At 48.3% G+C, this 25175-nt stretch overlaps 1 protein-coding gene across 1 annotated transcript in view; it reads right to left on the reverse strand.

The window, feature by feature from the left end:
• Positions 1-25175, reverse strand: part of PLXNA2 (plexin A2) — a 219098-nt gene that overhangs the window by 104787 nt on the left and 89136 nt on the right. Inside the window, exon 4 of the mRNA XM_019666177.1 lies at positions 10154-10288. Within this exon, the coding sequence (XP_019521722.1) occupies positions 10154-10288 (135 nt within the window). The remainder of the gene's footprint in view (positions 1-10153; positions 10289-25175) is intronic.

Below are 25175 nucleotides of genomic sequence, written 5' to 3' on the forward strand. Positions count from 1 at the left end.
GCTCAGAGCCTTTTCTCTGGAGAAACTGACCGATGGTCAGCTTCCCACCTCACAGAACCCTGTGTGCATGGAACCTCTTCCGGCTAAAAGACCTGGGCCATTTGTGTGAGCAACCAGCTGGAGTAGAGACCAACCCCTTTCCCTTCCCACCCGGGCACCCAGGACCCCGACCCACGTAGGGAGCCTCAAGTCATCCAATGCCCAACACACACCCACGCTCCCACCCTCTCTGGGGGGGACCACGTAGTACAGGGCTGGGCCGTGGGCCTCAAACTTCACCTTGTGCTTCGTTCCAAGGGTTCACTGACTTCTCTTTCCTCCCGCCCCCTTCCCTGACGCCTGGCGCCTCTCTTGGCACCTCTGAAGCTGTGTCTTCACATCACAGCAACTGTCCTAGTCATAAGCAGATGGAAATAACTTTTCACGACGGCTCCTCTGATGTTGCCATCTTTGGTGTGGATCAAAACAACAAAACGCATCAGACCTCTCGGTGTCTGATTGAAGCCTAATTGGAAATCCAAAGTGGCACTAAACGTTACGGGCTAAATAAAACACATTCGGTTACAGAAACTCAACACGGGGAGCATGAGGGAGAGCTTTGGAGCTAAAAACAAGGCTGAGGAGTTCTGGGGTGTCACCTCGGGGGCCTCGGGACTGGATAAATAAGACTCAAGATGGCAAGCACAGAAGCTTTTTAGAACCCGAGAACCCCTGGTTGGGCACGGCCACTTGAGCCAATGCCAGTGTGTCTGATTCACACCTGCAGTTGCACCCAAGAAGCTGAATCGGGCCTTGGGTGTGGGTGCAATGCCTCCCATGTGTTCTGCGTCTGCTCTCCCTGCGAAGGTTTGCCTTTGCCAGATAAGCTGAGCTGTGCATAGGGGTAGAGAGTACGCATGGGAGTCATGACGGCACCCAGTGGGGCCCCTGACTGGGTCTCCTTGGTGGTGGGAGGAAGGCAGGCGGGGCAGGAGCTTTGCAACCACACAGACCTGCACCTCAACCTGGCTCTGCCTCCTAGGAGTTGTGCGAACGGCCTTGCTCGGGGCACCTAACCTTGCTGAGCCTTCCTCAGGTGTCCAATGGGGGTGGTAATACCTATCTTTCAAGGTTGTTGTAAGGAATGGAGATAATGCTTGTGAGGGGCCTGGCCTGCTGCATAGAATAAACAGCAGCGGCAACTTCGGCCACGGCTCGCTCTCCCCCTCCACTCTGACCACCAGAGACAGTTCCTGTGACTGTTCATGTAAGGCCCAGTGCTCACTTTCCTTTAGTGGTTATTTAAACAAAGCAGTGCACTGCTCCAGTTTCTGTGGGGGTGTCAAGTCAGGAGTTGTAAGTGCTGGTCTCCTGGAGCCTTGAAGGCCACCTCTGGGCCTTTAATTGGTAGGTGGGTGGAGAGGGAGCAGGAGGGGAGGTGACGTCTGTGCCCATGAGGCCGCCAGGGGGCGCCTATCAGGAAACGGAGGTGTGGATTTGGCTTCAGAAGGGTAGGGTGGAGTCCAAGCCCTGATGTTTGCCAGCTTGGTGGCTCTGGGCAAATTACTTAGCCAGATTTAATTTCAGTGTTCTTATCTGTAAAAAAAGCAAGGACAATACCACTTATCTCATCTTATGGATTGTTGTAGTAGCTGAGGTCATGTTTGTAAACTAAAATAAGAGAAACACGGCCTAAATGTTAGTTAGCTGATTTCAACACACCTGAGAAAGGGCAGAACTGAGAGGCAAGGCAGGACGGTTAAATTTTTTTTTTTCTTTTTTAGGTGTGGCTATATGCAGAGCGTGATCTACAGGGTTTGGCCTGGTGATTACGTGTGGGGGCACAACCATAAAAATATAATTACTACCACTAACATTTATTATGCAGGTAATATGTACCAGGAATTTTTCAGAGTGCTTGTTATGTATTCATTCATTTAACTTAATCCTAAAGCAGATCTCATAATTATGTCCATTTTGCAGATGAGGAAACCGAAACACAGAGAGGTAAAGAAACTTGCTCAAGATGACACAGCAATCAGTGGTAGAGCTAGGACTTGAACCCAGGCAGGCAGGCAGGCAGGCAGGCAGGCAGGCAGGCAGGCAGAGTCTAGAGCCCATGCTCTTCATGGAGTCAGGAAGCTGCCCATCATCAATCATTACTTGCTTCTTCACAGTCTAGCTTGGTGGACCCTCCCTTCTCAAGAGTCACTTCTCCTTCAAGTCTCCTGTCTTCATCTATAATATATATAAAGGGCTACTGTTTATGAGATAATCTCTGAGGCTTAACCAGCTCTGGACTGCTACAGTCAGAAAAAAAGGTGAGTCCTCTGTCTGAGTGAACCCCCAAAGGAGGGACAAAGACGATTCTCTTCCTGTCTGGTATGATTCACTTCCACCATTGAGCACATGGTATACCTCTGCTATAGCAGTGCTGACTTTATATTGTAATGTATCTACACACCATTCTTCCTGCCTGAATGTGACCTTTATGAGGGCAGGGATTCTATTTTATTTATCTCTACACAAAAGCACACTTACCAGAGTGGGATGTTGCATTGAAAAGAGCAGAAGAAATCAAGGCGGTACCTATCTTCAGGGCAGCCCTATTTATAAGGTCTTTGCAAGAATATTGCTTAGAAAGATTGCCCTACCTATATCTTTATATGCAAATGACGTGTCAGTGGACAGCTCTATGCATTATACATGGTAGACACCTAAAGGTTTGTTGAATGAATGAGTTGATGTATGCAAATAATATGCAAATCTTTCCCTATTTTAATTTGACCCTTGGGACAATCTTCAGGGACTCTCTGGAGCCCAGGTTGTTTTAATTTTTTAATTGAAAGTCTTTTAACACAATCAGTTTTCTTTCTGGCCTGTGCTGAGTGAAGCTGTTGTTAAGTTGGGAAAAGAATGCTGGGGTGGACATTATTTAGGATTAATTCTGGCTCTTCTGGTAATTAAGAGGATGGCGTAGGCAAGGGCCTCCCCTCTCTGGGCATCAGTTTTTTCATCTTTAAAAGAAGTGTGGGACAAAATAAACAAACAAACGAACAAGTGTGGGGGGTGCTGGGGTCCCTGCACCATGATTGCCCATCTCTCAGTTGTGGGCACATCATTCTGAGCAGTCAGTGTCAGCATTCAGAAATACCTACCCAGAAAGAGAAATGCAATCCTTGCCAAGGATTAGAGAAAGAGTCTCCAGCCCCCCCTGCTCATTTAAAGAAATGAGTTTTTTTGGCACCGGTTCTCTCAGCCTGGGCATTGTGTTCAATCATTTCTTTCCAAACCAAAGGATTTTAAAATAAGAAGCTGGAGTTTTCTCTCTTAAATACAACAAGCCAAGCGTCTGATTAATAGGGTGGTTTGCATTTCCTTTCCCTCGTGTGAAAATATTTATCAAAAATGCTCCAGTAAGAATACTAATAGCCAAGGAATCAGCTCCGTGTCAGCCTCTTTGAAGTGGGGGAAAGACAGAGAGAAAATCAAAACCCCCTGCGTGGGGTGGTCGCTGTTCCCTGCTGCCCCTCCCCCAGGAGGGAGGATTCCGCTCTTCCTTTGGGAAAGGCCCTGAGATGTGCACTCAGCTCCTGGCCCGCACTGGGGTCCTGCATCCTTAACCAGAAACACATGTGCATCAAAGGCTTGGATTGAAAGTGACACATTTGAAAACAAAAGTGCAGCAGAAATTCGCTTATCCTCACTTTCCTAATCCGCAAACTCTGTAATTCTCCCCAAAGTCCCTCAGGCTCCACTCCAGCCCCTGCCCCCTCACATTCCCTCCTCCCCGTGGCTCAGCCCAGGCCTCCCAGCCCAGGCAGCAGGCAGGGCTCCTGTTACTGAGACTTCCACCGCCTTGTAAAAATATACGTTGGCACGCTCGGCCTGCGCCCTGGGAAGCTTTATCGCCTGGACTAAACAAATGTGCAGAATCAAAATAATAGTCTGAGATGTCAAAATAAATGAGCAGGGGACATCTGGAAACATCGTTCCCATATTTGTTCTCCCCTTCCCCAAGTCTTTAGATGCCTTTAGGGCTTGGCCGTTCAGTCGCTTTGGCCACAGGTAGGAGACTTACTACTATTATATCACAATACGCCTTTTGAAAATGCTTCTCATTGTTTACCCTAGGTCAAGGTTTATAGCTGATGGGCCCTCCCCAAAACCAAGGAAACCAAAATCAGTTCTCTGCTGGTATGGCACGTGGGAGGGGTCTGTGTATCCGTCCCACCTCACACAGGGTCTTCACCCAATGCACAGAGCTGGGAAGGGGGGGTCTGTCCTGCACTTGAGACCTTCGGAGAAGGGCGACTTCACAATCTTTTCAAATAATTTTTGTTTCTAATAATGCCCAAAGTTCTTCATGCCCCAACTCTGTTAAATGACTTAAAGCGGGTGGTTAAAAAGTCAGTCTCCTGTAATCCATGGGGTAAGTTTCCTATAATCCACTACCCTGCGTACCAAAGATGGACCACCAAGGAAGACTGCTTTCTGAGTGGGCTGAGGCAATACCACCACAGGAGCTCTGAGAAATACAGGAAGCCAGTGTTGGTTTGCCCTGAGCCTTGTTTCTCAAAGTGTGCTTGTGGGCCACGCCCATCAGAATTACCTGGGGTGACTGGCTGCAGAGACGTAAAGAGGCAGGTGGAAGAGAGAACTATGTGACTTCTAAGTCATAAAAAAGGCAATAAAGTGTCTACCGTATTCTTGCAGCCATGAGCTGCCATGCTCCCAAAGGCTGACTATCTTGAGGCCACCAAGAGGAAGTCCATGGAGGGGCCTTATCTAAGTTCCCAGCTGTCCGACCTGAGAGAGGAGTAGCTTCCAGGTGACCCTAGCCCCTAGTCATTCTAGTCACCCCGTGCCACTCATGCTGTGCAGAAGAGAAAAGCTCCTTGGTGCACCCCATCTGAACTCCTGACTTCTACAGTCTGTGAGCTTCATAAATGGCTGCTGTATGCCCCTAAATTTTGAAGTGGTTGGTTATGTAGCAATAAAAGCCCAGACCAGTGTGCCAACTACAGGCAAATATCAGGGCCTTCAGAGCTGGGGTCTCGGTGTCCCATACTTGGAGAATGGGAGGCCATCTTTTGCATTGAGCTTGAGACTTGGTTTGCGTACCTGGAGAGGCCAGAAATGAGGAGCCGCATGGACAGCCCCTTTCTGGCCTAGTGTCTACACACACATACAGCCAGACAGGGCCCTGAGGGTGGGGGGATGACCAGGGCTCAGGGTCCCCTCCCTTCTCTCCACAGATCCTGCAGTGCTGGCCTCCTGAGCCTCACATGCAGGCCGGGGCTGCCTCTGCTTGTATCAAGGGGAGCGAGACTGTTTAGTCTGCTGGGCACATTCCTGGATTTTAAAAATAAATAGCAGATTATGAGCGACTTGGCCTGACGCTGTCATTCGGCCAGGCCAGAGGCTGCTGAGGTGTCCCTTGGGAGGGGGCCGCAGGAATGGCAGGTTGGGGGTGTTTGAAGGAGACTGAGAACTCTGTCCCAGCCATAATCTAAGTGGAGATGCTGCTTGCCCTCTCTGGGGTTCCAGAGAACTTCTAATAATACTACTATTAACAGCAACGCTGATAGCCATTACCACTATTTGAAAGCACCGACTGTGTGTCAGACACAGTGTCAGGTCATTTATGTATATTCTCTCAATTCTTATAACACCCACCATTAGCAGGCCCATTATACAGATGAACAAACTGAGGTTTAGTGAAGTGAAAGAACTTTCTCAAAACCACACGCCTAGGAAGTGGCTATGGACTGAACGGAAAGCCGTCTGACTCCCATGCTCTAGCCTTTAACCATCGTGCGATATTGCCTCTCCAGGCCTTGATGTAGACAGCAGCTCCTGTGCCCCCACCCATGCCCTACACACCTACCACCAGTCCTTCTGCTGTTTCCAAGGCCCTTTCTAGCCTGTACACATCTATTCTCCACTGTGACTCCCTTTTTCCATTTCACCCTTCGTTGGATCATTTTATGCCTCTATTCCCTCTGCTAATTCAAACTAATTAAAGTATAAAATAGAATAATTGCTTCCATCCCCATGCTCTTTTCCTATCTACCCTGAGTACGGAGTTAGATTCCCTTTCTGGGAGTGGCCAGCCTGACAAGTTGGGTGGAAACTGGGGCTATCGAGTTTCTTTTCATCTTGCTCAGTTTTTCACTTGGCTGGCAGCCTGATTTTCCCTGGACTCACTGTCTGACTTCCATTAGACACTGAAGATAAGGGAGCGACTTGTATTCGCTCCCATAACATCTGTCAATTCACTGTTGAGGAAGCCGGGTGGACTTTCTAGGGAAGAGCCAGGCGGGCATCCTATCAGTGGAGTACCTGCGTGATTGGGGGATGAGGGAACAGGTTCCCGAATTCTCCCCTGGGGTGGGTGGCCTTAGCTCTATTAACAGTACATTAAGTCAACGTGTTAGGCAGTGGCACTAACGACCCAGCACTTTTTACTAGTCCTATTCTATTTCTTAATTACATTTAATTAACAGATAGAGGCGGCGGGGAGTACATGAGCTACACTGGATTGTTCTAGCTCTGTGGGAAGATGAAAACCTCTCTAGGCAGAACTTGAGACCAGAGACTTGGCTCTACTCTCTGACGGTGGATGGCGTCAAGAATACAACAGGCGCCATGTTTGGGGGGTGAGGGAGGGGAACAGAGAGATAAGAGTTGGGGACAAGGCGAAGGAAGAAATGAGAGTTGGCAGCCCGGAGGTTTATTATAAAGCGAAGTGATGGGTAGCCTCATTCCCATGATGTCTTAAAAAGCCTTAGGTCTTTCAGACAACTCCAAAGTCTTAAGTCACTGCCTCAAAACAGGAATACACTTATCCATAACCAGTCAGCCTTTCTGCCCTCTCTGCAGCATTCACTCTTTGGCGGAAAAGTTCATATAAATACATGGCCTCATAAACTCTCATTCTGAAAGTTCTTCTTTTGGTCTAACCTCAAGCCTCCCTACTGTATTTTGGTGTTGTCTTCTGGAGAGGAGTCCCAATGCCAAGACCTCAGACAGACTCTTTAAGATCTGAAAGAGCCTGGAGAGAGAGATTTAGCCTATCTTTACAGGTGATAAAACTGAGTCCCTGAGTAGTTCAGGGTCCAGGTCACCCAGCTTATTAGAAGTGGGACCAGGACTGGAATATAAACTTCCTGGCTCAGCCTGAAGCCTCCTGGAAGTGCCACTCTGCCACTTCACTTCCTTCTTGCCACCATTCATAGTCACTGCTCTCCTGAGTAATGAAATCAGAAAACCTGAGAGCTGGGAGGGGCCATATAAAATCTTCACAACGACTATTTGTGTGGCACTTGAGGCTGTGGAAAACAAATTCCCATTGGCTGGCTCCGCCGAGCCTCACACTGACCGTTGTCAGACACACTGAGGTGAAGCGACTTGTCTAAGGCCACCTGGCTATAAAATGTTGAGATGGGATCCGATTCAAAGCTTTGGACTCCAGAGACAACTCTATTATCTGATGCAACTCCTTTATTTTCTAAGGGAGGAAACTGGAGCTGTGAGAGGGTCATACTTCTGGTTATAGAGAAAGCTGGACTGGAACCCAAGTCATGTGACTTCATTTTCACTGACTGTTCGGTTGCCACACATTAAACAGTTTCCTTTCTGAGCTGTCTGTGAACACTACTCAGAACTGCTCGGACTCAGACAGATGGGCCTCCTGAGCTGTTCTTGGCCCTCATCCCTGGCCTGAGCCCCTGGTGAAATCATCTGGCTACCTATTTCTACATGATTTACAGCTCTCCAGGTGACTGGCCTCTGGGCTCCACCACAAATCCCCCTTGGACTTTGCCTACTGATCACAGCCCCACCTGGCAAAGGGACCTCCCTGGACTAATATCTCTCCTGACTAGAGACAGCACCATGGTTTCCAAACCAAACTCTTCCTACATCTACTCAGTGTGACTGGCTACTACAGAACCCCTCAGTCTGGTGCAGGTTATAACAGGAATTGGCAGCTGAGGCAGAAGATGAGAGTGAAGGAGAGGATATTTAGAAATAAGCTATGTGGACACTTGGTTTAGCCAGGGCTGATGATCTCAGAGGTGATGACAGATATGGACTCAGGAGGTCATTACATCCCTGAAGGCGACTCATCAGCCTCCTCTCCCATGGCCACATTCCGAATGCAATTTCAGAAAGCATCCCAGTCGAGCAAAAGATATGCAACCAAAAAAATGCATGCCTTGATATCTCAGTTTCACTAAGGCCTCCTTGGTCACTTTTATTTGCTGTTTCTGTTTTTCCACTTCACTGGGCTCAAGGAACACAAGAAAGAGCTTTTACCCTCCTGGTCCTCAGCCATACCTAATGTCTTTTGAAAGTATCATGTATAATGTGGGTCTATGTGATCCCTCTGACCATCCTTTTATCCACCAATCCAGGTTACCATCTTTCCATCCATCCTCTATCTGTATATTCCTGCAGAAGTGTCTGGAATGGCGTTCACCAAAAGTGAACAAGGTGTTACATTTTGGGTGGTGGGGTTTGGGGACTTGCTGTTATTTTCTTTTCCGTATGTATTGGTTGAATTTGTACAGTGACCATCTACCATTTTTGTTTAAGAAGTCACCTTTTGTCTTTAAGAAGGAATAGGAAGAAAAGGCAGAGTATTTCTAGACTTCAACCTGATGTGACAGATATCTGGGTGTGCGTCTCTTTCCCTCATTAGATTATAAGCAACATCAGGGCAGAGACCAAGTCCTATTCATTTTGATGTTTTCCCAGTATAGTGTTCCCAATATATTCCCAGTAATTTTTTCTTTTTTTCTTTGTGAGGCCCACTGACTGTTTTATTGGAATGATAGGTCAGTGTTCCCTTCCAAGACCGTCTTTCCCATGCAAAGCCTCCTCCAGTTTTATCAAGTTCCCATCTGGACGTGTTTATGCCTCAACTGCAGGGGCCACATGAAGGGAGGTAAGAAGACAGGTGGGTTCAAGAGGATCTGGATGTAATTTGCATACAATTAGCATATGATTTGTGTCATCTATTCTGGAGAAGTAATTTTCAAGTTAGACCTGCATCACTGCTTCCCTTCTGCTGTCATGTGCCCATCCGCCTCTTCCTTCCTTCCTCCACGCATCCATCATCCCTGAATTCGGAATTCTTATGTTCAAAAAGAAGGGAGGGAAAGGGAACTCTGGGCAGGGTGACACTGATCAAGGACACCTGGAATTTCTATAGAGTATTTTGGGAATGACACCTGAGCTTGGGGGACCTGGTGAAAGCTCACTGGCCCTCCGGCCCAGCATCCTTGACTAGCCTAAGTCACTGTCCTCAGTACCAAGAGAGACTCATAGTCCTTTTTCTCCAGTATGGCCTTTATCTTGTTTACCATGTTGAGGTCAATGCCAAGACCACCACTTCTGGTGAACAACTGCTGACCCACTTACTGAATGAATGGGGGGGGGGAAAGAAAGACTTTCCTAAGGTCTTTGCTTTGCTTTCTGCATCTCCATAGATGTGGTGAGTCCCCCGTCTTCCCTTTACCATGGCTCTCCTTGTATTTGCCTTCTCTCCCCATCCCCACTTATTCAGAGTGAATACAATCCAGGGAAATAAGACTCTTTCCAAGAGGGAGGGGAACCTGGTCAGTTGTTACCAAGCAGAGGGCGTAAGTCTATTTCTCAGGGCTCCCCAGCTCTGCAGGAGGAGCTTCAGCACCCCAGAGCTGGCCAGCTTCTACCCTGCTCGGTCTAAGAAGCAGGCCAAGATTTTTATCTCCTTCAGGGGCCCTCTCTTGGGTCTGTCTCTCCCAGGATTGGGCCCAGCCTGGAGACCTGGATTATTTACACCTCTTTGGCTCCCTTGAGCAGCAGATTCTGTGGGCCTGGGAACAGTAAATCTACCTCCTAATCACACCAAGCTGCTCTATGAAGTCTGGCCCATCCTTGCGGGGCTGTTCATTATGTGCTGAGACAGGGGCTGTAGGCTAGAGAGGAGCCTGTGGGAAGTGGCTGCCCCCCATGGCTTCTCTCTGGCTCCCTGCAAAAGCCTCCATGGACTCTATCTCTCCCAGGACCCCTGAGCAGCAAGCCCAGCGGTGTCCCTTGTTAGATGGAATAGCTCCTGAACAGGAGCCACAGGCTATCAGCTCCTCGTAGGCTTTGGAAAGGAAAGATTGGTGCTGGCACTTACCTGTCTCTCTGACATGATATACAGGTAGCGCTGATCGATGGAGAAGGCCATGTCCCGGAGGATGGGGCTCCCGTCCTTGAGCACAGAGACCATCTCATACTGGACCCCGCCATGGGGGGGACCATCGGCTCGAATCTGCGAAAGAAACAAGGGCTTCCTCAGTATCTGTGTTCAGCAGTCCTGTGGTTTACCTGCCTCAGCCTAGCGCACGTAGCTTAATAGAAGAGAATCACCCCACCTGCACCACCGATTGCTACCCTGAACTAGAATATTCTTAAAGAAGAATAATTTCTCAGGTGGTATGAGTGTGCTGAGTCTGGAATTCCTGACAGTGGGTTTATTTGTGTATGCATATATATGCCCTTAGGGGTGGTTTTGAATATCCCTATGTGGTTCTTCTAGTGTGTGTTTACATATATTCATTGAACTGTGTGGTGGGTGTGTCTGCAAGTGAGCGTGTGCTTGTGCACATTTGTGTTTGGAGTGAAAAAGCCAACATCTGCATAGAGTGTTTCTGCCTCAGGCAGGTAAGGGAGGATGGTAAGACCATCGCACAAACATCCAAAAGCTGGTCATCCAGAGATTCAAGAGTTTAGGGTTTCAGGAAGGTCTTTGTGGGCCCAAACATATTCCCAGAATGTCTGCAAATACACCTGGTGAGATCTGGTGAGCCAAGAATCCTGGCTCGGTCTCTCAGAGTCTGTCCTGGGTAAGTAAGCCGGAAAGGACTTGGACACCATCATCTAGTCCAGTGCTTCTCAACCCTGGCTGCACGTTAGAATTATCTGGGGTTTTAAAAAAATAAAGATGTCAGGGCTGGGTCCTTGCATCAGAATCTCTGTGGGTGGGGCCTAGGCTGCATCTTTGGGTTTCAAAGCTCCCTAAGTGGGTCTAGTGAGTAGCCAGAGTCTAGAAGCACTGATGTAATACAGTGGTTCTCACACTAGCATGCCTTGAGAATCACTGGGGGAGTGGGTGGGTGGGGGTTTGGTAAAATGCATTGCTGAGCCCACCCCCAGAGTTTTTGATTCAATAGGAATGAGTCCTAAGAATTTTCAGTTCTAACAAACTCCCAGGTGAGGTGGATGCTGCTGGTCTTGGGGCTTGCAAAGTGCTAATTTAGTCTAAGCTCTGTGTATACGGAATATTGAGACTCAGTGGGGAGAAGTCCCTAAGGTCATCCAAAGGCTGGTGGCTGGGAGTCCTTGATTTGATCGTGACCCATCCCCCAGGATTCTTGTTCCAAACACAGTGGCTGGCTGTTGATCCGTATTCCCCATCTGGTGGCTCCTTTCTTTGTCCTCTACCCATAGAAGCCCCTCTAGCTCAAGTCCCACTTCCTCCAGGTAGCCTTCCCCCATCTCCTTCCCCTATCTGTCCACCACACTAATTGCGCCTCGCCCTGATGCCTTTTTGTTCCTACCAGATGTTTTGCCCTAGGATAATAATCAATTGATTTGTTCATTGTGTATGTACTAGCTAAACATGTATTGACGACCTATTTAAATTGTTCTCTAATTGCTTCACTTGTGTGTCCATCCGTCAACATTTTGAAGGCAGGAATGCATTTTCTATTTCCTTTATAACCCTCTGAGGACTAGAATGGGGCTCAGAACATAGCTGGTGATGGATTAAAGGGAATGCTTAAGAAATGCCTGTTGAAAGGACATGAACTATGAACCAACTGATAAATTGTCGTGGACCCTTTAGTCCAAAATGAAGTCAAAAGCATTTTCTCTGGAAGGTTTTAAGACTAAGACCTCCCCTTCCTAGTGCCTTTGAGTCCTCTCTTGTACTTCTAACCATCGTCTTCCCTCTGCTCATGTCTCCCACTCCATGGAGAGCTCCTGAGCACAAAGACCTTGGCTTGTTCATCCCAAGAGCCAAGCCTGGTGCCTGATGCCACAGTACACATGTAAAGATGGATGCGTGGAGCATTTTCAGTTCCTATGGGAGGGTAGGAAGTGTCAAGATCATTATTTATAGCAGAGTTGGGATAGAAGGACTAACACTTCCATTCATATTTCTCTACCCACCTCATACTTGAGGGGCTTGAGTCGGGGCATGGTCTGTACCTGTTGGGGTGGGCTGGACTGGAGTGGGTGGGAGGCACACACAAGCCCATTGTGGGTGGGAAACTGTGTCCCTAGAGTTCCTAGTGGCAAAAACAGCAGATTCCTGCCTGAGGCCCTGTGCTCAGCCCCAAGGGTGACAAGAGTGGGGCAGGTCTGGAGCCAGGTATACTGTGTTTCCTCCCCTGCTTTGAAGGCTGACTTGGGGGCTCTGAGCTTGAAGATGAGGAGGTGACCTCAACGGAACCAAGGAAATTCTGTTCTCAGCCATTTCTACCCCAGTAACTCCCTTTGTGGGTTGGACTCTCTTCTTCCCACTAAGCTCCTCTTTTGCCTTTTTTCTGCCTAGCTAGTAGCTTCCAGTTGTTCAAAGCTGTTGCCTTGGCAACTGTCACCAAAGCCCCTCCTTCTGGGGGAAGGGTTAGGATGCCATTTAATTCATTCTCAGAGGGTGGAGGAAGACTCTGGGGTCAGTGATGATGCAATGGGCTGAGGCTACTACCCTCTACCCTGAGCAAATCTGACTATGGATTCAAGCAGAGTGAAGAGCAACAGCCTTTATCTGGGAAAACGCTCCCACCATTAAAATGGTTCCCCTTAACGTTCCAAGCAGCAGTCTTTCTTAGATGGACAGATCCCACATTGTCATGAGATTCTTCCAGAAATGTAGTAGCTTTCAGTCACAAAAGTTCTTGTGCTTTTGCAGGAGGTAGAGGGAAGATGTGATAGTCATGCCTCCTGATTAGCTTGACCTCAGTTTTCTGTCTCCATAAAACGGGAAGTCCAAGCACCGTTTCTTCCTCTAAAGGTGAAATATCCCAGTGCCTCTCACCACCCTCCCTGTGACAGCTGCTCCTCTCCAGTGAGGCTTTAGTCTCCTCGAGGCGCTGGCTCAGCCTCAGGAGTTAAGGAACCAGCTCCCTCCTTCAGGCCTGGCCCAGGATATGTCTGCCTGCGCTGGCCAGCGAACTCTGCCAGGCAGAGCGGTATTCCTCCCCAGGAGCCTGGGCACTTGCCTGGACCCCCAACAAGGCCTGGACACAAAGTTACAAGGAGGAATGCCACAGTCTGGCCCTCCCTCTGTGCTCCCTGGGATTAGATGGTACCCACAGCCAGGGTTGGAGCTGGAATTTAACCAAAGACAACTTATCATCACATCCTCTGGTTTGTCCCAGTTAGGACCAATCCCAGCCATTCACTTTTTACTGAGTCAGACATGTAGGCAGGTTTCTGTTGTTGTTCCATCCAATCTTTTAATAAACCAGCTGAAGCCAGAATTAAGTCTACATAACTCTCAAATGTCAGAGATAAAACCAAACCAGCACAGAAAATTTTCTTGGAACGGATTCTGAACGAAGCTCTCCTATTTCATTTAGTCTAAATCCCTGGAGAGAAGACCAGTACTGCCCAGGAAGTCTGAGCCTTTCCGCTTACTCCCTGCTGTCTGCGTCCCGCTCCTGTAGCTCTCCAAGAAATCTACAGGAGGGCAGAGAAGCTGGAAAATGGGGCCAGGAGGCTGGGGGAGGGGGGTTAAAGAAAATGAGGTGGGGACAAGGGCTGGCAGGCAGAAGGCAGGGGAGGCCCCTGGGCACCAGAGCTCCTTTCCTTCCCTAATTCCCTTTGTTCCCTCTGGCTACATGCCGTCCAAAGCTGGCAGATTATAGGCCTGGGGTTCAGGGTTCCTGGGGTTCTGGTCCAATTCTGTGCTTGCCTGGCTTGATGTCTGCCTAATGGCATACTTTTAGGTCAGTTACCTTATCTCTCTGAGCCTCAGTTTTCCCATCTGAATAACAGGAAGAAGCAATCTGCTCAGCGTCTATCATCAGAGAATCACAGGCTTGTAAAGACAAGGTAAACGCAAGGTCTTTGGAGCCCATCTCCTCTGGGCTCGTCTGTTCAAGGCCCACAAGCCAGCAGTGGTGGAACTGGCTCAAACCGGCTCCCAGCTGGTGTGGTCCAAAGGAAGCGCCTGGCTGATGGAGACCAGGGCCTAGGGAGGCCTCCTAGGGAGAAGCACACGATTCCCTAGAGGGTTTGAGTTTCAAAGTTGTCCCCTAGTCTTGCCAGACACAGGATGGTAGTCGTGAGGGGACTGTCAGGGAGTCCCAAACAAAAATGGGATTTTAAAACCCAACTGATTATTTTGTGGTGCCTGACAAAGTGACAGTTCTAGTCAGCTTTTAAGCTCCTGTCCCCAGAGCCAGGTTTCAATGGCCACCAGGACAACAATAAACCGAAGTGGGCCATGAATTCAGTGCAAGAGATGGGTGTTATCAGACCAAGCTGCACAGACCTCCACATCCAACCAGGCAAGGGAGAAGCAAGGGGGTGGCAGAGGAGGCGTGTGGCACAGGCAGGTGGAAGGGAGTCGCTTGAGCATGTCGCTCTAGTTGGATTCCTCCTCCTCTCCTGGGAGGGCCAGACCTCAGTGGACGTGCAGGAGATACCTGCGCCATTTTGCTTAGACAGAGCTCGGAAGGTGGGATAAGGAGGACAGTGTGCTACAGTGGAGGGTGACATTTTTTCCTGAGACCAGAAAAAGACGAAATGTGCCTAAACTGTTGCACAAAAAGATTTTGGCTTGCTCTGGTAAGAATTCCTGCTGTGGGAGCCCTGGCTATAGAATGAGTGACCACAGGAGTGAGTAACCACCTTCTCAGGGGGGTTTTGAACACAGGATAATCTCTTTTGCTTCATGGCTAAATGTGGCCCTACCTGAAGGTGGTAGGATGGACTTGGAGAATTTTCAAAGAGCCCTGTTCGCCCAAAGAACTTTGTAAGAGCTACCACTTCGATCGTTTTTACAATATGTTAGGTGCTACTGAAAGTACTTAGCAAAAATTAACTCTTTAATCCTTACAAGAACCCCTGAGGTAAATACTATTACGATTCCCATTTTACTGAGAGGAAATCTGAGGCATGGGAGAGGTAGGTGACTTTCCCAAGATCACACAACTAAAGGGTGGCAGGACTGAGATTCCCATACACAGCCCGATTTCTCAGCCCCTCTGTGACTCTCTTAAGAGAGGATAATAATGGGCAACTATAGTTGTTCATTGCAGCTGAGAATAGAGCAGACTGAAAGTCCAAATTCTCTCCTTATCTACTCTTTCTCCTTCAGACCCCAAGGCCAAAGTGGGGCAATCATCTGTTTCCTGGAGGCGGTGATAAACTCAGAACCTAATTTAGGGGGACCTTGACTGGGGGCTAAAGGTCAGTTTCTCAGGACTGGCTTTGGGGGCAGGTGAAATCCAGGGGAGATTTACTGTCTGTCCTCCAGGTGGGAGGAGCCTCTTTGAAATGACAATGAAGAGTAATCCTATTAGTAGTTTTCTTTTAAATCACAGCTAGGTCTGTGTAGAAATTAATGACAGCCTCTTTACTTGAACATGCAATTCAAATCAGCATATCCAATTAGCTAGCTTACCTGCAGGCCCCTCCAAACTCTTTTTTCTTGTGCATTCATTTCTCCTCTAGTCAGTCCTAAATTATAGTGCCCTTGCCTGGATTTGGCACGTAATATCACTTTATTAATATTATTATTATTATTATTAGTAGTAGTAGTAGTAATAGCAGCAGCAGCAACAGCAGCAATAGTAATTCATTTTTTTGCAAGATCTGCTGAAGAGCAATGTTGATTGCTCTTTTACTGGGAATCTTCTTGGGCCTCTCAGTAGGAAATAGATTGGTGTGAGAGGCATCCCCACAATGAGGGAGGCACTGGTTTGTGTCTGGAGGGCTGGGATCTAATCCCAACTGTCTCATTAATTGACTATATGACTTCAGGCAAGTCACTTCTCTTGTTTGTGTAATAGTTTCCATTGCTGCCAAATAAGGGTGGTAACTCCTGTCCTTCCTAGTTCCAGAAGGACGGAAATGAGTTATTAGCTATGAATTTCAGTATTGTCCCATATGCATTTAGTACATGGCTACCGTGAGCCAGGCCTGTGCTAAGAGCTAGGGACAGTGACAAAGGATCTTCTTGGGAAGCCCAAGGAATAGGGAAATGGACAATCCAACCCAAACACATGGGCCACCCCTTGTGAGAGGAGGTTAGTCTGGGGAGCCCAGGGAGGCCAGCATGAGGGGCACGACAGCACCTCACCTAGACTGAGGGAGCCCTGAGGGGGAGGCTTCCTGGAGGAGGTGACACCTAAACTGAAAAGCAGGAATGGAAACATGAGTTCTTTGGAAAATTTGAAACGTGATGTAAATATGAAAGAGTTACTGTTATGTGTGAGCCCAGGTTTCTTGGAAACTTGGTGTCACAGACTTGAGAGTTTGGAGAGTGTGAGGTTTTTGACATGCACTCATTGAGGGCTCAGCAACAATTTCAGCAGGTCTTGTCACTTGATGTCCTAAAATTCACTTTGGAAGAGGTCTTTACGACTTGACTTTATTTCTGCCTTAGGAGTCTGGGCTTGTATGGTATATGAATGTGTGTGCACATGTGTGTGTGTGTGTGTGTGTGAATGCGCGCATGCATGTGTGTGTGTGTGTGTGTGTGTGTGTGTGTGTGCGCACGTTTAGACCTTTAAAGACGGGAAGGTGGAGGAGGCCTGGTGCTGCTCAGACTGAACTTGGGAGTAAGTTAATGAGCGAGTGAGTGTGTCTGCAGCTGTGCATTTAGGGCTGCGAGAGAAAAGATTCATGCTGAAGTTTATTTTTGTACAGCTTCATGACCCGAATTATTTATAGATTGAAGTCTTTAGTAAATTCTGTCTCTGAGATTCTTCCTCCCTCTATCCTGCACACACATGTGCACACACACACACACACACAGAAGCAACCACAGCAAACTTTCAGGGCGCCTTTAGGTCACCCCCAGCCCCAGAGCTGTGCAAACTGCAACTAACCATGCAGCTCACAGCCCAACAGGCCTAGGCTCCCCTGAGGACAGCTGGGAGCCTGGCCCTAAAAGCTTGGCTAATTGGAGAAGGACACAGGAGCCTGGAAAACTTGCCCTGTGGGTTGCACTGACCCAAGAGAGAAGAGGAAGAAGGGAGACAAGGCCAAGAATCTGCCTGTCCATAAAAAGGAAGGAGGTCATTCAGATGTGCTAAACTTGGAGAATGCTGGCTTCAATATATGCCCACCCTTGTGAGCGTGTACACACACACACACACACACACACACACACCCTCCCTTGCCTGTGCAGATGAGCTTCCAGCACGGATCCCTGGTGAGTTGTCGGTCAATCACTAGGGCTTTGACACGAGATTGACATTTCCATGTACAATTACTTCTATTTCTATGCATGTTTGGAATCTGCCCTAGATATTAAACTAAGGGTGACGGGCTAGCAGACGGGTATATCGGGCTAGAGGCTCCTGGATTTCAGAAGGCCAGGCCACGGAGGGCTTTCTCCTGGAACGTGGGGAGGGGTTCCCAAGAGGAAGCGCTTGTTCTCTGGATTTCTGCATCTTGCGACATTCTGAGATTTAAGAGCCTGGCTTATAGGGATAGGAACTAGTAGATGTCATGAATATTTATTGAGCATCTACTATGAATAAAGGAAGTGTTCAGGAGTTATGTTGGAGAGGTTGGCTGGAGTAGGACGTTTTGGTTTGTTTTGTTTTCTAAATCGTGGCTTCTTTGCTCCTCCTCAGCCAGGGGTGGATGGCCAAGTCATCTCTTCTGCCCATCGGACTGGCCTTGGCTTCCCACCTTTCTGTGGTTACTGACGGCACTTCATAAGGTCACCAACACCCCTCTCCTAAGGGCCCTTCCCTTTATCACTCAGGGGAGAGTGGCATCCAGACCTAGAAGCAAAAGAACCCAATCTGTTGGTTTATCTGTGTCAGAGAGGGCTTTAAACTCCAAGGCCCAGAAAGGACGAGAGCCTGCACAGGTGACGTATGTCGGGCTGTTACATGACGCAGCACGGGGCTCTGGCCTCAGACCAGCCCCACCATTCAGAATTGCTCTAGCTCAAGACTTGGGCAGGTCAGGAGGCGCTGGGAACAGGATGAAGTTGCCAGGGGCAGAGGAAGCACTTGATTGTTCTGGGAAACAATAAGATAAACACAGCAAGGGACAGCTGAAGCATTAAGCAGCCTCAGATGAAATCAAATCACATAGCAGCAAAGCAATAATTCACAGGGAGTGCCCACCGAGTTGGGGAGCAGGGTGCGGGGAGCGTAGAAAGGTGGGAGGAGGAATTCACAAAGAATAATGAGCAACTTCTGCCAAATTGGAATCTCTGTTTACTCAAAGCTCTAGCAATGTGGGGCTCTGGAAATCTCCATTCAAAGCACTGCACACAGGTTCCCTGTCTGGGGACACCCTGGCCGTTTCAGGATTGAATTAACGATTTAGAAACACCCTTTAGGGTTCATGTAGAGGGCGGTGAGGCTTTCCTCACCAAGCGCTGGGGTGCTGAGAATTAGACACATTGATACACAGGCTAACTACCTTGGGAAGGCCCCATTGCACTCCCAGGGAGGGAGCAGGCAGAGAAACCCAGACTCCCTGGGACTGAATCCACACAGGCTTTCAAACTGCTTATCTTCCTTTATCAACTTAGTTCAACATATTTATTGAACATCTATTGAGCATGGGCACCAGTGTGCCAAAGATTGGAGATATCAACATACACTTGAAAACTCTGTGGGATAGGCCTCTCCATTTCATAGAATAAGAAATGTTAAGTGTCCAGAGCAGGGTCACACAGCCAGTGAGTGACCCAGCCAAGCTCAAAGCTGATCATCCTGATTCCAAAGCCTGGGCTGTCCTCTTTCATTCTGCCTCCCTCTGGGGCCTTGGTTTTTCCTAAGTCAAACAAGAGGACAATGCCTGCACCAGGACTCAAAATTACATCCCCAAAATGCTGGGGGCCCCTGGAGATAAGTCCTGGGGAACAAAACAGATCATATAGCTGTCTCCTCCAATGTGACAAAGAAGGCCACCTGCAGCCTGGAAAAAGAGAAAGAGGGGGTCTTTAAGAGGGTTATTAGCCTCTTTAATTAAGTCATTCTTTTCAATGGCCTAAAATTGCCCTGCATTTTATAATCTGGAACAGTAATCTCTTGCTTTCATTAACATGGAGGATGGCATTTCGGGCTGTAAGGATGGGAAAGGAGGTTGAGATTTGTGTGCGCAGCAATCTGACATTGGGCTTGTGCCTGAATGCAGGGATCGCTCTGAGATTTTCAAAGGAAAAGTCATTTAGCAAACACATGTGGCATGTGTACACCTTGGTGCAGAAAACGCGAGGCAACTGAAAAAAAATGGAGACCACATCCACGTACACCGCTGTATTTCTCTCCGCATCGCTCACCGGGTAGGTCTGAGTCTTGATTGCCTCTTATCTGTGCTACTGCAATAACCTGAGAAACCTCTCTGCCTCCAGCATATTCCTCCTCTCAGCTGTTCTCCCGAACACTGCCAGATTAATCTTCTTAAAACACTTATTTGATCCTGCCTTTTCTGTATGCAAAATCCTTAAGTTTCAGGTGTTTGTAATTTTCTTTCTCTTGCTTATCTCAGTCTCCTAATTTTTTTTTAATAATGAACATACACTACTTTTGGAATATGAAAAAATGTAAGTCATTGCATGCACACACACACACACACAAAAAAAAACACCTTTAATTGCCCCCTATGATAATTTAGAACGTTCACCATCCTGAGTTTGTCATTCAGGGGCCTAGCTAACGCAGACTTCTCACCATTTTTCAATGATGGCTCCAGGTTTTTGGGCTTCAGGCCTTTGCTTGACAGTTCATTTTACCTTCTAGACCCTCACCATCCTTCAGTGACACTCCTCCGTGAAGACTGTCCTGATCCTTTCTTTGAACTCCCATAGTGCCTAGCGTGTCTCTTGGCACAGTTACTTGTGAACACATGCAGTCATCTTTCCTAAGATGGTAAGTTCCTAGAAAACAGGCTCTGTGTTTCGTACAGTTTCACATGCCCTACTGCACGCGGTACTACTGTGTACACAGTAGGACCTCAGTAACACATGCTGATGGAAGGAATGAATCCTGTTGCTGAAACTGTGCATGAGTAGATCATTAGCCACAGCTCACATTTATGTAACCCCTATGACTGTTAGGCATTGTGCTAAGGGATCTATCATTCTCATGTTATAGATGCGGAAACGGGGGCACAGAGGGGTGAGGGAATTCCTCAAGGTCACACAGCTGGTAGGCACAAAAGCCAGAATCTCAACTTCACTTTTCTAGGCTTCTGTTTTCCCATCTCTAGGAAAGAACAGGTAGAGGAAGGGAATCTTGCCCTGCACGTGCCCCCGTCTCCCCACCAAACCTGTGGGAACTGGCACATAAACACATTATACACATTTGCTTCTGTTGAAATGATCTTTTTGCCTCCCCACTGGACCAGTAAGAGCTCTTAGGAGGAAAGGACTATCAACACTCAAGGAGCTGCTGTAAGAACTCCAGGGCCACTAAGCTGGAGCTGTGCTGGCTCAAAGGCAGGTGGACAGCAGGGGCTAAGGTCACGGTGATGGGGTCAGAGCTGGGGGCTCAGGCACAGTGCCAGAGGAGGAGGGGAAGGAGGTGAGACCAGAAAGCTGCCATCCTGAAACCTCAGTAGCCAGCACAGGCTGCTCAGGGTGCCAGTGTGCTCTGCTCTGTCTGTCTTCCTGGCAGAGCCCAAGGGCAGGACAGGCAGCTGGGAAGGGTCTAGCTCTTTTAAAGGATTCTGTGTGAATAGCTGCCCTCTTCACACCTTTCCCCATCTCCCTGCCCCCAGGAGAAGGACTTTAATAATGAGCTGCACTGGTGACAACAGACCCCTAATTAATTCATTGCTATTCTTCTGGGGCCAGATCATTCTAATCAAGGTGAGCTGGGGTAAGGGATGACGAGCAAGGATTGTCTGATCTGCTTGATCTGCCATTGACTCTAGCTCCGCTGCTCCCCAGTGTCACTGCTCCGAGACCCTTCCTGGTCACCTTGTCCTCCTGCCTGGACACTTGCTTCTCCTCAATGCCCACGCCTCCTTGCACTGATGCCCCACAGCTGCCAGGCATAGTGCCAGCACGCAGACCCTGCTGGTGGCTGGGTACAACAGTACAGCAGGTGCCAGGATCTCACTGGGGAGGGACAAGGAGGGAAGAAGAGCCCTTGTGAGGAGCAGGCTTTGTACTGCCTTTTCTCGGAGTATTCGCAGAATATCCAGTGTGCTCAAAGGTCCGCAAAGTGCAGTCCCCGTTCTTCTCCACCTCCCCACATCCTCCGGACCCCTGAGGGGCTTCCACTACCTGGGACACGTGTGCTCCTGGACCTTGGGTAGCCACGCATCATGGCACCCGAGCAGTGGCTGCATGTCTGCAGCCAATGCAATTCTGTGTGTGAGGATGGGAACAGATGACAAGGACCAAGACCACAGGGAACTAGTCTCAAGACAGCGTGGAACAAAATAACCTAGAAAAATCCCCCATTAAGGCGGGTCACACTTGGAGATGATGGAAATTAAAGCGCACACAGGCCTGTCTTGGCAGCCTTTTCGTAGGTTTTCAGTTTCCTTTCTAGATCATCAATGCCCCACACTTCAGTCTTCCCTTCTGATAGGTGTCGGTTGTCCAGTCAGGGCTGAACTTAGTTCATTGGGGTGGAGGCCATTGAGGGCCCCTCAAGCCAAGGGAGTTAATTCTCACTTTCCTTGTCTGCAAAACTGGTAAAAAAAACACACCAACAAACCCCAAAACAATAGGGCCTATATGACAAGGCTGCGGCAGGAACAAATTAGATAAGGAATGTGAAAGCATTTGGGACACTGGAAAGAGCTGCATGGAGGCAAAGAATTGTTGATTGATTTACTCTCAATCCATCGAGTTGGGTGGTACCAGACTGAGGAGGAAAATTGGGCAGGGAAGACATTCTTCAGGGGCCCACAGGTCACCCCTGCTTTCTGTCCATTCCAAGGGGGCACGCTGATGGAGAAGGAGGGGTTGGGGAGAGTGTGGGAGCAGCCGGAGTTTGGAGCAGGAGTCCTTTGCATTGTGGGCGTCACAGCCTGCTTTTGAAGACTGCCTCCCCGAGTGAGAAGGACTAGTTTGGTGAGGGTCCCTGTTGGACCTGTGCTGGGGACACAGAGGGCTGAGGCCACTGGGGCCAAAAGAATGGCAATGTTCTGATTCAGGCCCCTTTTACTTTGTGTAAAAGAGAAAGTGAGGGGGCGGCTCCCACAGAGAGAGGGCTGCTCGGGGCAAACCTACCCACTTCTAATATGCTCCTTAAAAAGAGCTAGAAGGAGCTACGGCTTAGCTTTTGTGTAAAGTACTAAAGCATCCCCCTCTCCTGCCCCTCCCACACCCCCACTCCTTTATATATATATTTTTTCTTTTAAAAGAGTGCTTCACCTCTCCAGGGACTAGAATCATTAACTGAACAGCACTTTGCCTCTCATAGCTTTTGACAATCTGGCAGTGAGCTGGAAAGTACCAGAAAAACTGCAAAGAAGGAGAGGGGGAGAGGGTGGGCAAAAGGGATGTGTCTGAAGAACCAGCCTGGTGTGTGCCTGGCCCCTGGCTCCGCGCCGGGGTCCTCTGGATCTGCCTCTGCCTTCCTGCCCAGCTCTGGGGCTCAAGGGAGTTCTGGGTCCCCAGCTGTCAGGGACGTGTGGTGGGGCGGGCAGGGAAGTGACCCAGCTTCCTGTCCTCACCTCCTTTTGCTGTCGCCTGGAGGCTGCCTGGGGCTTGCTGACATCCAATCTGGACACAGGATGCCTTAAGGAGAGGCAGGAGCGAATGCCTGTCATCCTACCTGACACCTGAACCTACCCATGACAAGCAGAGGGACACCTGAGGGTTGAGTATGGGAAGACGAGAGGGCTGGGCAAGGAAGGACGGATCTAAACTACGACCTTACAGGGCAGCAAAACCCAAGTCCTGGGCATTTCCAAAAAGGAAAGAAAACAGCTGAGAGAAAGCAGGCACAGGGGTTTCCCAGGCAAACTGTGACAGAAACTGAGCAAAGAGAGAGAGAATTCTGGGGCCTCTTGAGAGACAGCTTAGGTTGGAACATCTGCAGAATTGGCATTGGACAGTCCCAACCATTAGGAAGCTGACGGCTTTGCGGGGATTTCTCAGAAGGGGCAACGGTTCCCAGCCCCCCTGGAGAGGATCAGAGAGCTGCTTCTTCTCTTGCTCACAGCTTCTCCCCCCACACTAGGAGTCTAGCCTTATTTAGCAATCCTGGAATGGCGCATAGTTACCACCTAGTGAACTCATATTATATGTTGGACAGGGCACCAGGCACCTTATACCAAATATCTAATTCCCAAAACCCATTTCACTGATGGGGAAACTGGAGCTCAGAAAGGTTAGCTAAATTGCCTTAGGCCACATAGCCAGTAGGAAGTGGTAGAGAGAGATTTGAACCTGCGTCAGTTTGATTACACGATCTTATAGTGAGCCACATGCCTCCTGAACCTTTGTCTTGTGCATGATGTTAACATCTTACTATTATTTTAATGCTCTTAGGCTGCTGAGTCCCTATGGAAGTGCCAACAAACATTATAAATTCCCAGGTGGAGAAGCTGGGTCTACATAGCTCATTGTATTCAACTTTTAGCAGAGTGCCAATCAAGTTAGAGCTCCAGAAAATCACAAACTTGGACCACAAAAGCTTAATCATCAAGCTTCGCTTTCCTTAACAGCCCTAGCTACTTGCTTTTTGTTGTTGGCTCCTCCGCGAGAGTAATTACTGAATGTTGATTGCTACATAGATGTCACAGCCTTAGTGCTTTGGCAGGAGTTATTATAAGAAATTGCCATATAAAAGGTGCTTCTGATTTTCATGTTCAACTTTTGTCCTGGTTTCTGTACAAGGCCTCATATGATAAAGCACTTATAGAATGTAATATCTGGGAATTATCTATCCTGAAAAAAAAGATATACATGTACTTCTATCGGAGAGTAAAGATTTTCTAGTTTACTCCATTTCCCTTTTCGCTCTGGCTGCCAGGATGCTCAGGCCAAATCTAATGCTGATGGATGGTTCCTATATTGGTTTTATTGTTAGCATATATATTTCCACTCCCCTTTTGTGGCTTGGATTTTCTAGTTCCATGCTAGTTTTCATTACATATGTTTGCCAAATCTTTTATTATAAATCACCTAATTCTTTATTTGGAAATAAATGGGCTAGAGATACCTACAAAGACTTACACTCATGCATTAATATACTCTGTTTGCACCAGTGCACTTGAACTCTGTTGTTTGTGGCCTTGACGTATTCTCAGGTCTTTGCATTGTGTGCACGTATCCTTTGTCTCTGCGGGTAGGAGTTAGCCAGTGGATGTTTCTGAAGGACTTGACTACTCCCAGGGTGGTTTAAGTATATATATACATATGAATATACATGATGTGTCAGAAGAGAGGGAAAAGGTGAGGAGATGCCACTCAAAACCTAGAGCCAGTGGTCAACTTGCCTTCCATTGGGCTAATAAAAATCCGTAGATCAACTATGGGTCTGGTCCATAATAATGCTCCCTACCTATTTGTAAAATGGAAGAATGAATGAATAAATTAATGAATAAATGCTTCTCCGAGCCAAGAGATTCTTCTCATAGAAGAGAAGGCAAGGACTGTTTGGCAGAAGGCCCGATCTTCAGGCCACAGAGGAGACTTAACATTACTGAGAGCCCCGTGGAGTCCAAGGTCCCCACCCACCCTTGTCTCCCGGCCACACCGAAAGCACTAGTCACCTGCACCGTGTGTGACAAAGCCGGGTCAGCGTGTGACACTAGAAGAAGGAGAGCGGAAAGAGGGAAAGGAGGAAGACAGGAGGGAGGCCTGCTTCTGCGGCCCTTCTGTTGTCCCCTCCTTGAAAGGGAAAGTGACAGGAATCCTAGTGCATAGGAACTGTGGGGAGAGAAACAGAGGTCTCTGAACATGTGTCTGTCTGTCCATGTTTTCACAAACCACCTCCTTTTAACTTCCACTTGCCCGTCTCTTCCATCCTTCCTTTTTTGTCCTT

Source organism: Hipposideros armiger, unplaced genomic scaffold, assembly GCF_001890085.2.
Source record: "Hipposideros armiger isolate ML-2016 unplaced genomic scaffold, ASM189008v1 scaffold_464, whole genome shotgun sequence".
Classification (NCBI taxonomy): Eukaryota; Metazoa; Chordata; class Mammalia; order Chiroptera; family Hipposideridae; genus Hipposideros; species Hipposideros armiger.